General features: G+C 47.4%; 1 protein-coding gene across 1 annotated transcript; it reads right to left on the bottom strand.

The window, feature by feature from the left end:
* Positions 1 to 131: 131 nt before the first annotated feature.
* RAB14 (RAB14, member RAS oncogene family) lies at positions 132 to 7,708 on the bottom strand. The gene is made up of 7 exons (XM_029960470.1): positions 7,595 to 7,708; positions 6,586 to 6,639; positions 5,009 to 5,186; positions 4,036 to 4,102; positions 3,119 to 3,206; positions 2,784 to 2,814; positions 132 to 2,050 (listed from the first exon to the last, which is right to left on the bottom strand). Exons 1-7 carry the CDS (start codon positions 7,644 to 7,646, stop codon positions 1,873 to 1,875), a joined length of 648 nt encoding a protein of 215 aa, XP_029816330.1. The 5' UTR covers positions 7,647 to 7,708; the 3' UTR covers positions 132 to 1,872.
* Positions 7,709 to 13,638: the final 5,930 nt, after the last annotated feature.

Genomic DNA, 13,638 nt, shown 5'->3' with positions numbered 1-13,638 from the left:
AATTCCAAGCAACTCCTGCAAACTGTGGGTTGTACCATCAGGTCCAAAGTGGAGGCTGAGCACAAAACCCAGCACTAGAAGGATCTCTCAGCCCTCAGAGGTCCCCCAGCAAATGACACACAGCAGTGAGGTTTATCTAGATACAGGTACTTTATTTACAAATATTTAGATTAATAGCATTGTTACATCAAATGAGGAGTACAGCAGTCCAACCAGATCCTTTCTGTGACAGAAACAATCAGACCTACTGAACTGACTCCGGGAGTACAGGTATTGCACCTCAACAAGCTGTAGTCATTACAACACTGACTTCACACCAGCAGCAGGTCGTGGTCCCTGGGCAAGCCCTGGTGCAGCCTCGGGGGAAGCAGGATGCAGGAGCTGGAGATCTCGGACATACCCATCTACTGAGGGCCAGGAGGTAAAAAAGGACTAACCAGACAAAACAGAGGGACAGCGCACAAGTTACCCAAACCCACTGTCTGCACATTCCAGTTTTGGCTTTTATTTAACAAGGACTGTACAATACTCTGGTACCACTGGTTACTTACAAGTCTGAACATTGTGGAGTTTTAGTGTCTAGAGCGGGATTTTAAGGCTACTTTGTATTTGAAACGCTGCAGTGAGCCTGAGGTGGGACATTAAGCACTTACCCTTCCATTTTTAAACCATGTGATGTTTTCCAAGCAAAGCTGCACTTGGAGCCACAGTAAAACCCCCCCTTAGTGCAGCAACACCCCCCCGTGCAGGGTCACCACGTGACACCCCTCACACACAGGAAGGATGTACTCCAAGGCTGGATGCAAAACCCTTAAAAAAACCCCTCACACAGGACTGGTTAAAAATACAACAGCAGTTAAAATCCCTGGAGAGCACATGTTGTTCCAAGTGTCCAGTTCAGCCTCTGCCCATTCCCAAAGGTACAGGTACAAAAGCAGGGGGTGTGCGAGAGCCCCAGCCACGGATGGAGCCCGAGAAGGGCAACGAGAAGCAGAGGGGAGAGAACCCCCAGTGCAGAGATGAGACAGATCCCACTAGTGTTAATGGCTGTGTCCCCAGCACCACATCCCTGGGGACACCGGGAATGCTGCCTGGGAGCTGCAGCCAGGGCCGGGCTGTGCTGCCAGGGCAGGTGGGCACAGAGAGCTCAGACTGTACAAACGGGGTTTCTTACACACTGTTCTAATGCCAGGCATCGGATTCTTCAATAAAATCATATACACAGGATGTATTTAACTGTTAGCTCAGTTCCTTCAAATTTTATACATATTTACGTTCTGTTAACAAATGGAAAGGAGAGAAGTGGCAAAAAAAAGGACATAAAGCTATTGAGCACAAGAATGAACAGGTCACTTCCCGGCGCCACCCCGACCCCCAACACATCCCACAGGGAATTCTTCCAACAAAGCACATCGTTACAGAGCCCCTCGCTACCATCGGAAGTCATTTCACAGCAGAAACTCATCCTTTACTATGGACAGCTCCAACAGTTAGAGGTGGGGGAGAAAGGCCAAAGAACCATAAAATTAAACCATACAAGACAAAAGCCCTGCGAAAGTGTAAAATCAGGAGTCCAGCATCAGTGCTCAGTTTAAATTATGTATCGGTGACACTATCACAAGGACAATCAAGGAAAAAAAAAACTTCTAGATTTACCATGCAGGAGAGGTTTTATTACTCTACTTGCCTTTGATAACCTGATTACATCTAAAGTTGTTTAGCAGTTTAGTACTGTGTTAAACTTGTCTCAGAGTTTTAATTAAACCCAGTAAGATGTACAGAAGACGGGGCAGCGGCCAAAAGCAGCGCTCCCGAGAGCAGAGGTGTGGGGTCAGAGGAGCCCTGGAGGGTCAGAGGAGCCCTGGAGGGTCACTAGCAGCCACAGCCTTCCCTCTGGGGCTGGGGTTCGCTCGTTAGCCGCCCGCCCTGCGGGGCCGATGGTTTGTGCTGTACGCCCGACTCGGCCGCGTTCAGGTCCAGGCTCCCGTCTTGGATGTTCTGGTAGATCTTCTTGGCAGCCTCCAGGAACGCGTCCTCCACGTTCTCCCCGCTGCAAGAGAGCGGCAGAGTTATGGGGCTGCCCCTGAGCACGGCAGGGACACCGTGCTGGGATCCCACTGCTGCTCCCCCAGGCCCAGCTCCAACCCCGTCCATGGGACAGACCTGGCAGCAGGTCCCTCCTGGCCACTGCACCCAGCAGGGGCAGCAGGAATGAGAGAATGAACCACTGAGCAGCAAAAATAAACCAAGGCGTCGAGCCACAGGCACAGGACAGCTCTGACAGAGGCCCAAAGACAAGGGAGCCACCCCGGAGCAGAAGTTCCCCTCTGCCAGGTGCCAGTGGGAGCCCCAGTTCCTGGTGTCCCTGAGACTTGCTCCCCCAGGGACACAGCCAGCCCCAGGCACAGCAACTGCTCAGGGACTGAAGGGACCAGAACAAACTCTACAGCCTGAAAAACCTGAGGGAAGTAATGTCTGGCTGGGAAACACTGACCCACGGGTACACATTCCACACTCAGACAAGGCCTTATACCCCAGTTGGTCCATTTGGATTCAACCAGTGTTCTCCTGAAATGTAGCCAGAGCTCTAATTCCCCAGTTACCTTCAAGTCAAAGCTGCTGAACACACCTCACCCTCCAAGGGAGCTCAGAAACGTTTGTCTGCTCTCTTATGCACTTGCACCCCCTCCCATACCCAGCTCCATGGCTGTTCTTGGTCAGGACCAACATATTCCTCTTAAACAGATGGATCTGCACCATTACTGCAGGTAAAAGCCACTTACGTTTTTGCACTTGCTTCGAGGAACAATAAACCTGTTCAGAAACAGAGGTTTAACAGTCAATGCACAACACACCAAACAGCCCAAGTCAGACACATTCAGACACACATGACCTTCAGATACATGCAAGACACTATTTTAGTACTAAACATTATTGACACAAACTGATTTCTAGAACTAAGACAGCGAGCCCCAGGCCAGACTGCCCTGGGCACAGGAGTTTGTACATACAATTCCATGACTTTGGAAGAGTAAGCTCGCAGCTGTCAGTGCTCAGGAGTCACTTTAACAGCACTATCTCGTAGGAAATGTACCAGCCCAAGAGAAAAAAAACACACCATTTTCTTCAGCAAATTGTTTGGCTTCTTCATATGTAACATCCCTCTGTGCTTCCAGGTCTGCTTTGTTTCCTATGAGGATTATCACCTGGTTTGGGAAAGACAGAGTTAGTCTGGGAAAAAGCTCGTGAGCCTTTTCACTGCCGTCCTCGTTAGTGATAAGACTGAAAAACCAGAAGAAAATATGCAGAGCAGATTATCTGCAGAGGCCATGCTCCTCCAGGAGAGCTCTGCTCTGGCATTCCCCACTCTGGGAAGGCAGGAACAGCATCTCCAGCCTTCCAAAGCTTTAGGCTGTTCTCAGGAGACCAGGTCCTAAAAAGCAGTGGTGCTACTCTTTGTTCATGAGCTGGACCCTGAGCCACTTCTTGTGTTTGTTTAATCATCTGCTAATCCAGACAGAATCTTTAGAGGTTTCTTTTGTCACAGCAGAGTCTTCTCATCAGTTTGGTGCTAAAGTATTTTAGAGGTATTCAGGGAAAGGCTGAAGGACAAGAGTTGTGTGGTATGGTCAGAGAGACACAGAAGAAGAACCTTCAACCTTCCTCCCCATCCCTCTGGAAGCCCTGGTCAGCTTTTCCTGAAGATCCAATTCACATTCCAACCTCAGACAAGAGAGCATTCACCTCATTACTACCACAGAGCAAGAAGAGGAACAGAAGTTAGAGCTGGTCCAACTTCACCACAGTTTATCTCCAACTGCTTCAAGCAGCCCCTGAAAGGTGAGTGGCACAGCAAGACTTTTAGAAGGAGCCCCTTTTGCTGCAGCTGCAGTCAGGGAAGCAAGGGAAGCATGAGGAGTGGAGAGAACACAGGCAGCTCCTGCAGAGCCACTGCAGGTGCCTGGGGCTGAGCCTCCCCCCTCTGGCTCAGGGAGCAGCAAATGCTGCTTTCCAGCTAAATAAAGTCCAACTTACAGTATTTGGATTGGTGAGGTTCCTTGCATCTGTCAGCCAGCTGCTTAAGTGATTATATGTACTTCTTCTGCAAAGAACCAAGCGAGCACAGTTTTAGCCTGGGTATTTTATAAAATATTCAAGTGCCTATAGCACAGTCAGCATCCACCAAGCAAACATCCACCATCCCTGCTCTTCTCCCACCTCCAGACACACAAAGCAGCAGTTTGGGCTCACACCACAATTTCAAATCAACTTTAACCCCCTGGAGCAGCTCTTACAACACGTGTGGAAAGCCAGAGCAATTCCCAGTTCTGCACACAGACAACCTTGGGCTTTCCTGTCAATCATTCTCACAGAACACTGAGCAGCAGAAGAGCACTTTGGTAACAAACTGCAGATGATGTTTTACTCAAGACTTACACAAACAGGAAATGCACCTCCACGTGCAGGAAGAAACAAGAGGTGCTTGACAAGTATGGAGAACAGCCCCAGAGGGAGAGGTGTGAAACAGAGGTACTTCATGGTGCATCTGCTGGATTACTGCTTCAGCAGCACCTTCAGCTCTCCCCTCTCCTGGGCAGTGCCAGCCTGGGAAGGCCCAGGGCAGCAGGGCTGTGCTCCCTCCACACATTATCCCAACACTACAGCAGTGCCCGGGGCTGTGCCCACGCTGGGAACACTCTGCCAGGTGAGAGCAGTGCCCAGGGCCTCCCAGGAGACACAAATCCACGTGCTGAGGAGCAGCTTCTAAGGACAAAGCCAGTTCTTTAAAAAAGCTCCAAGCCAGGCACCCACAGCCTGAAATGGCGAGATCCTCAGGCCTGTCAGCAGCGACAGTTCCCAAGGAAAGCAGCCCCACAACTCCTTAGGTATTTATTCAAATTGTGGAACTGTCACACAACAGGACACTGCTCATCCAGACAAGCCAAGGGCACAGACAAGACAGGACACACGAGGCTGTGACAAGCACAGTCAGAGCTCCTGCCCTTACCTGGTGATGTCGTAGACCATGAGAGCTCCTGCTGCTCCTCTGTAGTAGCTTCGTGTGACAGCCCTGAATCTCTCTTGTCCTGCTGTATCCCAAATCTGTAGTTTAATTTTTTGGCCACTAACTTCAATTATTCTTGTGCCAAATTCAACACCAATTGTGTGGGGACAGTCTGCCATAACTGCCATGAGAAATAAGAGCAAAGATCAGATCTCTCCAGGACAAGGTTTCCTTGCTGCAAAGATGTGACTACCACCAGTTTGCAGTTATCTTTACTAGATTTGCAGTCTCTAAGAAAGCATTTTACAGTTCCCAAACCATATCACTTAAACAGAAATAAAATGCTGTATTTCCTGAGCTGCAGTTAGTTTTAAAAACAGTTATAAAATTCCTTGCCTTCTCTGCTGCTGTTTGGCCATACATATCAGAAGGTATCAAGTCAGCTGATTGCCAGTCTATCCTTGCAGAAACTATTTCAGTGCAGTGGGAAAAGATAACTTTTAGGGAATTACCAAGAAAGATACAGTTCAAAAGTCTGTAACATCTTCAAAAACAACTATATGGGTTGTTTCAGACAGGGCAACCACACGACTGTGCACAGGAAATGCCACTTTCACAAGGAGCTCTAAACACAACAAATCAAACCCCAGAAGGCATCTTTCTACTTCTGATAAGCTCAGGTTAATAAGCTCATCTTTAGGAAAGATCAAGAACATACAAGAAAGGTGAGGAGCTCCTCAAGCTCCCTGCAGTTAGTGACAGTCACAGCAGAGGGGTTTGGTGCTGACAGACCAAGAACAAGACACATCCTCACTGAGAATCTGATCACAGGTAAAGTAGCATTGAAATAATTGGTTGATACTGCATTTTATTCAAAAATAACAGTCAGAAAATCCTATTTCTACTAAAAAACAAGTATTTTAAACTGCAGCTCCTACCCACTTGCTACCACACCTTGAGTAGCACATGGTGAGCTCAGACTGACTTTGTGCTGATAAATACCTGCAGAATTACTCAGGGAGTGAGGTAACAACTGCTGCAAACCACAAGGCAACACACTTTAGGAGCTAATTCTTAATTAAGGCTGATACCATATATAAAAGACTGTTTGAGACAGACTGCAGTAAGCCTGAAACACCATCACCCAGGGCAGGCCAAGTGTCCTGACTCACAGAGCTGCAGGCAATGGCAGTGCTGCTCAAGGTTGCAAACAAGAAAAATTAATCCTTTTTTCTTTTTGAACTCCTGAACAGCCCTAAAAACTCCAGGTGCTTGTGAGCAACCTACACCACTACTGAAACCATAACATTTCAGACAGGAGATTTCGCTTTGTTCCGTGTCAAAATTCCCCAGAAAAGCTGTAAAAACAGATCTTGTTCTTCCCACTCTTCACAGGCAGGACTTTTACCATTGCTACATCAACATTTTGTCTCTACATCTGCAGAAGTCAAAGCAAAAAACCTGACCCAGTACAGTCCAGACAGATTCACACCCCAAACGGAGCTCATGCACGATGGAAGCAAACAGGCAGGAAAGAGGGGTGGAGATACAGGAGAAATGCTGGGAACTGAAATACTCACACTTCTTTTCTGTGAATTGATGAAGCAAACAGGACTTTCCTACACCCATGTCCCCTGTTACAGAAAGAAGAGTTAAATCATTGTTGGAACAAGCACGTTTTCTTCATCCCACACAACAAATGGTGCAGACAGGCAGCCACTCCTTTCCCAGGAGCTACAGCCCTTAAATTTGTCACTTCTGCCCCAGAGCCTTGGGTACAGGTACAGGGCTGCAAGCAACTCCAAAACTAACTGAATTTGTATTCCTGACTTTACAACTGTATTTCACAAGGTTATAAAAATACTGACAAGAAATCACTTCCACTGATCCACTTGCACAATGCCAGGAGTGAGGCACAGCAAGATGTTTTAACAAGTAATTTTTCCAGAGGCTGAGGCTTCACAGCAGCCTCACAAACCTGTACAGTAACACTGCAGATCACTTACACCTACACAGGGTCATTAGCAATTAAACAATTAACAGCAAGACCAGTTCTTCCAGGATAGTAATGAATGTAATCAAGTCCCTGACTCCAAACAGCCAGGGAAGCTGCAGCTAAAGCAACATTTGAACACAAAAATTGTGTTCTCTGCATGAGGTTTATAAGCCTCATGCAATGGTTTCCAATCAGCATTTGTGCCTTCAACAGAAATTCTGACACCTTTGAGATTGATGATGCAAAGTGCTCGAGCAAACCTGAACCAACACAACATCCCAGTTGTGCTGACTCCCAGCCACTTCTTCCCCATTTTCCCATCCAAACCAGTTTTTAAGAGGAACTGGTTCCCTCAGCAACTGAGGGAACTCAGCACAGGCACTGGGCCTTGCCTCCCCCCACAGCTCCAGTTCTGGGGCACACAGAGGCATTTTTGCCTTTATGTTGTCGCTGCTGCTGAAGCTTCAGAGCAGTGTGGTGACCTGGGGGGACTGAGGTGGGACAGGCACCCCCTGAAAGCAGCAGGGGCACAGCCCCAGGTTCCTCCCCACCCACACCCCCACACAACCAGGGCTGTGCCCAGTGGTACTCACCAATAATGATGTACTTAAAGATGTAGGAATAGTTGTAAGGTGCAGTTGCCATTGTGGCACTAAAACAGAAAAACAGAACACGTCAGAACTGGGACCTGGTCACCAAACTCAACCCCGTTCATCCAGTTTAGTTCATATCAGCAGCTCCCCCCAGCTACCCTTTCATTCCCAGTTCAAATTTGTGCAGCTCCCCAGAGTCACTGACTTAGTGCCACAGATACCCAGCAAAGCTCCCACATTGTTTGCTCTGAACTCTAAGCAGAAAAATGCTCTGATACTTATTCAATTTTATCCAGAAAGGCTTAAAGCTGTTGGAAAGCTCAGTCCCTCCCTGCTCTCACAGCCCTTGGCAGAGCAGTGCTCACCCCCCAAACAGCTGATGTATGAACTCAAAATAAAATCTGACTCCAACACGAAAATCTGAAGAGGTTTTACAAAACCAGCAAGTTGGAACTATTACATCACACTTTGGAGACTTGCAACAGCAACAAAGGAAACAGTGCAGCTTGCAGCAAACAGCTGAGGATTACTGAGAAGGCTGGAGTAGCCCTGGGTTGCTCTTGGCCACGCTGGAAAGCGGTGCAGCCACAAATCAGATGGTCAGGAAGTTGGTCTCCAGGGCTGTGGCTTTGTCAGCAGGGCTGTGCTACAGCAGCAGTTGCTCTTTTTTAAAGGCAGCAAGATTAGGTTGGGGTAAGTCATTCTAATATTCCACAGTTTTCCTATGCTTTCCTAAGTGTACAGGGAATTAGAACTTCAGCTGTGTAAATCTGCAAGGAGTAAAGGCTGATTTACCAACTTACATCAGTCACCAAGATCCTACATCTATATTGGCAGGTAACATAAGGGATGAGAAATGCCTGCTTTTGCCACAGGCTTAAAGTTAAACTGCACTGTGACCAGCTAAGCAAGTGGAAGGTTTCTGCCAGGAATTCCCCACTTCCCTCCCTGCTCCTGCAGGCAGGCAGCCAGCCATCAGGAACACAGGGCTCTCTTTGCAGGAACACTGAGCCTAGAGAGATTTTCATTCAGTCATGTGTCATTCACATGGCAAACGAAACCAGGACTGGAAGGAAATAAAAACATGGGAAAGCTGACGGGCCTGGGACCCTCTGAAAAGCAAAGTACTGTTTCTTGAACCACAATTAATCCCTCCCAGTGAACTGCAGTCATAGGGAAGGGGAACACTCCCAGCACACACCAACAGCCTCCACAGTGCAGAGATTGGAGGCAAACATGCTTATCTCCACAACTGCAGCAGCAGTTAAGAAGGGTTTACTGAGTGCCAGGCTCTGCTCTGCACCTCCTTTCCTCCTGCCTGGCTCAGGACAGGGGAACACTCAAGGCCTTCCATCCCAGCAGTGTGCAAAGCACCCCCATCAATCCTACACACGCTGTTCTAGCAAACCAAGTGTGTTCCAAGACAGTAAACTAAAGACAGTTTTGGACAGTAATTCACCAAGCAGGGCAGCAGCTTCTCTGCCTTATTTCCTGCAACACTCCAAAGTTACATTTTCTTCCAATACATGCACTGACTATTTTCAATACCAGCAAACAAAGACAAGTAACAGCCCCATATGGAATTCCAAATTAACTTGTCACTGTGGAAACATCCAGTACTTCAAGTTTCTTGAACATCCTCACATATGATGGTTTCTTTTCTTCTCCAGCACATCCCAGTGCAGGAACATTCAAACTGGGCATCTTCTGACCCAGTCCACCTTCATTATATCCTTTAAGTAAACAAGTCTAACTGTGCTATTTCAATACAAGAGAAACTGCCCCAGCTTTCCAACATGTGCATCAAAACCACTTCAAAGGGACAGAAAACCAAATTCTGTGCTTGGCAACAAGTTCTGTTAAGAAATGGGTGGGAAAGGAGGACTGAATTCAAGCCACATCTCATTGCTAGAGCTCCACCCTCATGGTTACAGTGACAGCAGGCTCTACCAGAGGTGGAGGTACCACACACCCTTTGTACCCAGCACACAGCCCCATGGCTCCAAAAAACATTATGAACAGCAACATCATAAAGGAATTCACTCATAGGAGGAGTCTGGACCTTCTCTCAAGACCCAGAGTTGCTGCAGAAGTCACTGTGTTTGGCACACATCTGCACTGAAAGCTGCAGAAATAGGGATTCTAAGGTTAATCAGAATTTCTGGAGTTAAACTGAAAAATAAAGTAACACTTGGGTATTGGGATTACATTTATTCCAAGGGTCACATTACAAAAAAAATTCTGAAATACTCCAAATCATTACTAAAGGTCAGGAATCTTTTCTGGGGAGATGACTTCTTTTAGAAAAAATGAAATAAACCCCAAAGCAATACTAAAACAGCCAAATAACAAACTTCTAAACACTCAAATTCCAGTAAGGATTAGCAGGAATTCAAACTGTACTCAGACCTTGGAATAAAAGTGATATTCCAGAAGGACTCTGTGCTGAAGGGGAAAAATAAATGCAACAAACTGAACAGAGAAGCTCTGGGGAGAATTGAGCCTTGGAGAACTGACACCTCAGCATTTACTGCAGCTGAAGGAGGAAGTCCAGACAAGGACAGGGCACACCAGGAGTCAGTAAACACTGAAATATCAGCTACATGTCAGCAAGGGGCTCATAGCTGTTAAAATCAGCACCCATCTGTAGAAACTGGAGCTCCATCTCCACTTCCCAGCCCTCTCCCTGTTCCAGACACGTGAATCTTAATAATCTCAATATGAGGGGTTGGGGCTTTCCTCTGGCAGGGCAAGAACTGCCCATAAATATCCACAGCTCAGCCCCAGCACTGCTGACATCAAAGTTACCCAGCCATGAATTTCCTGTTACCAGAAAGCAGAAGTTCAGTCTGGGAGCTTGGCCTACCTGCCATCCCTGTTCCAGGAAAGGCTGCCAGCTCAGGACAAGCTCTGGCTCCCCTCTCAGAGGCAGCACTTCCCAGGAGTTCAGAGCATTAGTCCAGGATGGCCACCAGCCAGAGGCTCATGGCTCACTGTGCACAGATTTCTGTCATTTCAAAGCCTGCACAATTAATTTCCATATTCCAGTTAAGCCTGGGAATCTCACAGTGAGCAGTGGCACCATCATCCATTTCCAGACATCAGCTTCTCCCTTAGAGGCATTTTTTAATAGAAAGTTAAAGATGCCCTTAATGAGATGCCAGTACATCTCCATTTCCTCCTCTAATCAACAAGCACTCCACAGGTATTTAGAGATCTCACTCAAGCCTTATTCCAAGTATCTGATCCCCCCAGAAAAGGCAGTTCCAGGCACACTGCCCTGATTCTGTATCACAGCACCACAACTGTAAATATCAGAGTCACACCAGCCTTTGTGGGACCTGGGTAGTTCCTTCCAGCTCAGCTCCAGGACATCCAGTTTGAACTCCAGCCTGGATATCATTTGCATAGAGAAATGTCATATTTTTCTGCTCAGCAAGCAGCAGGTGTGTTATGAGAAGAGAGCAGAACCTGCAATGCACAGGTTTTATCACACACTGTCTGTGGGTAATGCCATCAGCTGATGGATGGTCAATCCACAGGGATCACACCTGTGGAAACAACACCCCCTTCCAACTCAGGACTGTCCTTTGTTACAGGTTTTCCACAAAACCACACCAGTGCAGCCAGGGAACCACTGGGTAGTTACCCTGAAGCCAGAGGGATTTTGTATTCCATCAGCCACCCAGGTGATCTTCCCATCATTCTTCAAGGATGTGCAACAGGAAAGGATCTCCCAGTTGAAGCTGCAGATTTCCTTGGATGTTACTTAGCAGAGAACACTGAGATGGATGAGGGGGAGGGGTTGTGGAGAGGTAGAATTATATCAATTCCAAACTGCACTTTTCCCCTGAGGAAGACTTTTGCCAAGCACACAAAACGTGGTCCAAGTGGTACCTTCCTTCAGGAATAGTCTGTCACTGCCTCAGTTGTGGCCTTCTGTAAAATCCCAGCAGGCTGGGAGGTGATAACAGTTCTGTTATCAATTCATTCCCACAGGTCTCTTGTCCACAGCAAGCCAGGAGGTCTGTTCCAATGAAATTCCACTGTGGTTCTCTGACTTCCACACGCCAAGGACACTCAGGGCTGACCCACACCAACATCTGGGCCCTCTCGAAGGTGATGCCCCACAGCTGCCCTGCTCTGCTGCTTTACTTCAGCAAGCCTGGCTTTACAAAGCCCTGCTGAGCCTGATCCCTGAGGACTCTGAGCCTGCTGCAGCCTCCACACCTGTCTGACAACATCACTTGTTGCTGGCCAGCTCCTTCCTCACCCCTCAGCTCTTCCAGAGTCATCCTCTCCAGCTTTCCCCTCTTGGATTTCATCAAGGCATCCCATGAGCACAAGGCAGTGAATCTGGCTGAGCTGATCTGTGAGCAGAGAGCAGCCCAGCAGGTCTCTGTGATCTGCTGTCCAAGATCCCTCTACATTTCCTTATTATCCCCATGTCCAGTTCCTCTTTCTCTGGATGCTCCCGTGCCCTGCCTGCTCTGGGGCTCAGCCACCCCAGCTCCAGCCCTGCAGGGCCCTTTCCAAGCTATTCTTGGAAAAAATGTATTTAATGTATTCATGTAAAACACCTTAACCCAGCCTGGGGCCCAGGAAGGATTTCTAAGGCTTCACAGGCCTTCACTTCTCCTTCTACACGAGAATTTTGGCTTTACTTTAAGCCATACCTCACACTACCTTCACTCTCTGATCTCCCCACCAGCTCTCCAGTGCTTCCCACACTGTGCTGCTTTATCCTTCTCAGGGTTTCACATCCTGCTCCATCAAGTTACTCCATTTTGCCTCCTAAACTTCCTGCTTTTCCGTGTGCACATCTCATTTCTCCCTGACCACACCCAGATCGTGGCACACCTGCCCTCACCAGCACTTTCTCCCATGTCCATCCTCTCAGCCATCCCTTATCCACTGGGATATCCCCACTGATCTCATTTTCCTCTTCCTACACAACAGTCAGTTCACAGCAGGAGAACCAAGGTCCAGAGGTATCAGGGAACTTTGGGACAGTTTATACAGACACCAGCAGAGTTTTGTTGTCATCCCAACAACCCTCTGGAGTCATCATCATCTTGGAAAACACAAGTCACAGACATTTCAGAATAAAATGAACTAAGATCTACCTCGTGCTTCAAGAAGACACAGCAAAATGAGAACCAACCACAAGCAGGTTCCATTTAGATGCACAAGAGTGAGCAAGCCATTCTAAAATAGTATTTACATTTTAAATCCCAGTACCTCCAGTAGAACAGGTTTGTTTCCAAACTGCTGTCCTTCACAGTAACTCCTCTTTTTTTTTTTGTTATTCATAAAATGGAAAAGGAAAGTAGGAACTTCTTCCTTCCACTCAGATTTACGATTTTGCAAATCCTAAGAGCCCCTGAATCCAAACCACGACAGGAATCAATGCCAAGGCCAAAGCATTCCACAGGATAACATCTGGCTATTGAAAAAGTTGTGTGATTTGGGGTTTGAAGTGGTTTAGGACACAGTGAACCTGAGTGAATCTTGTTCACAAAGGGGTTCTGTAAACTTTGAATATGTCAAACACAGAGCCTGTTTCAGAGCCATAGAAAGCAAAGGCCACACCAAACAACCTCCAGAGCCAGACCCCAGTGCAGACACCTCCCTTTGCCTGGCCTTAGTGCAAGGACAATTCAGTAAAACTTCAATTCAAGACAAAGCTCCCCACAGTTACAGAAACTCCATGTGGGAACACACAACCAGGTGAAAGAGCAGAATTTCTCTCTTCTATTTAGCCCCAACAAGCTTTGAAAAAAAAAACCAGTACGAATCTAGTGCACTTTCATTGCTTTCTCGAATGGGAAGTGGCTTTTCCCTCAGCCCTCAAAGTCATTTTTTTGTCAAAGTTCATGACAGCGCAGGTCAACACAACAATCAAAAGTCCAGATAACGCTGCACGTCGACCACACAGAGTATAATATACACCTACACACCCTGCGGGCGACTGCAACAGCTAGTAAGGGACGCATATATATAAATACACATCAATATATGGCGTGTGCAGGCGGATTTGGGGG

The sequence above is a fragment of the Manacus vitellinus genome, unplaced genomic scaffold (assembly GCF_001715985.3).
Source record: "Manacus vitellinus isolate BGI_N305 unplaced genomic scaffold, ASM171598v3 scaffold_27_pilon, whole genome shotgun sequence".
NCBI classification, from domain to species: Eukaryota; Metazoa; Chordata; class Aves; order Passeriformes; family Pipridae; genus Manacus; species Manacus vitellinus.
The sequence above is the reverse complement of the archived record's forward strand: the minus strand, read 5'-3'. Positions and strand labels throughout refer to the sequence as shown.

Bases quoted from the DNA above. Each gene is read 5' to 3' on its own strand.
- RAB14 (XM_029960470.1), bottom strand. From the start codon at position 7,646: ATGGCAACTGCACCTTACAACTATTCCTACATCTTTAAGTACATCATT. The intron at 5,187-6,585 runs GTGAGTATTTCA...TTCTCATGGCAG, and splicing joins TCAATTCACAGAAAAGAAGT to TTATGGCAGACTGTCCCCAC. The intron at 2,051-2,783 runs GTAAGTGGCTTT...GCTCTCTTGCAG, and splicing joins CTCGAAGCAAGTGCAAAAAC to CGGGGAGAACGTGGAGGACG.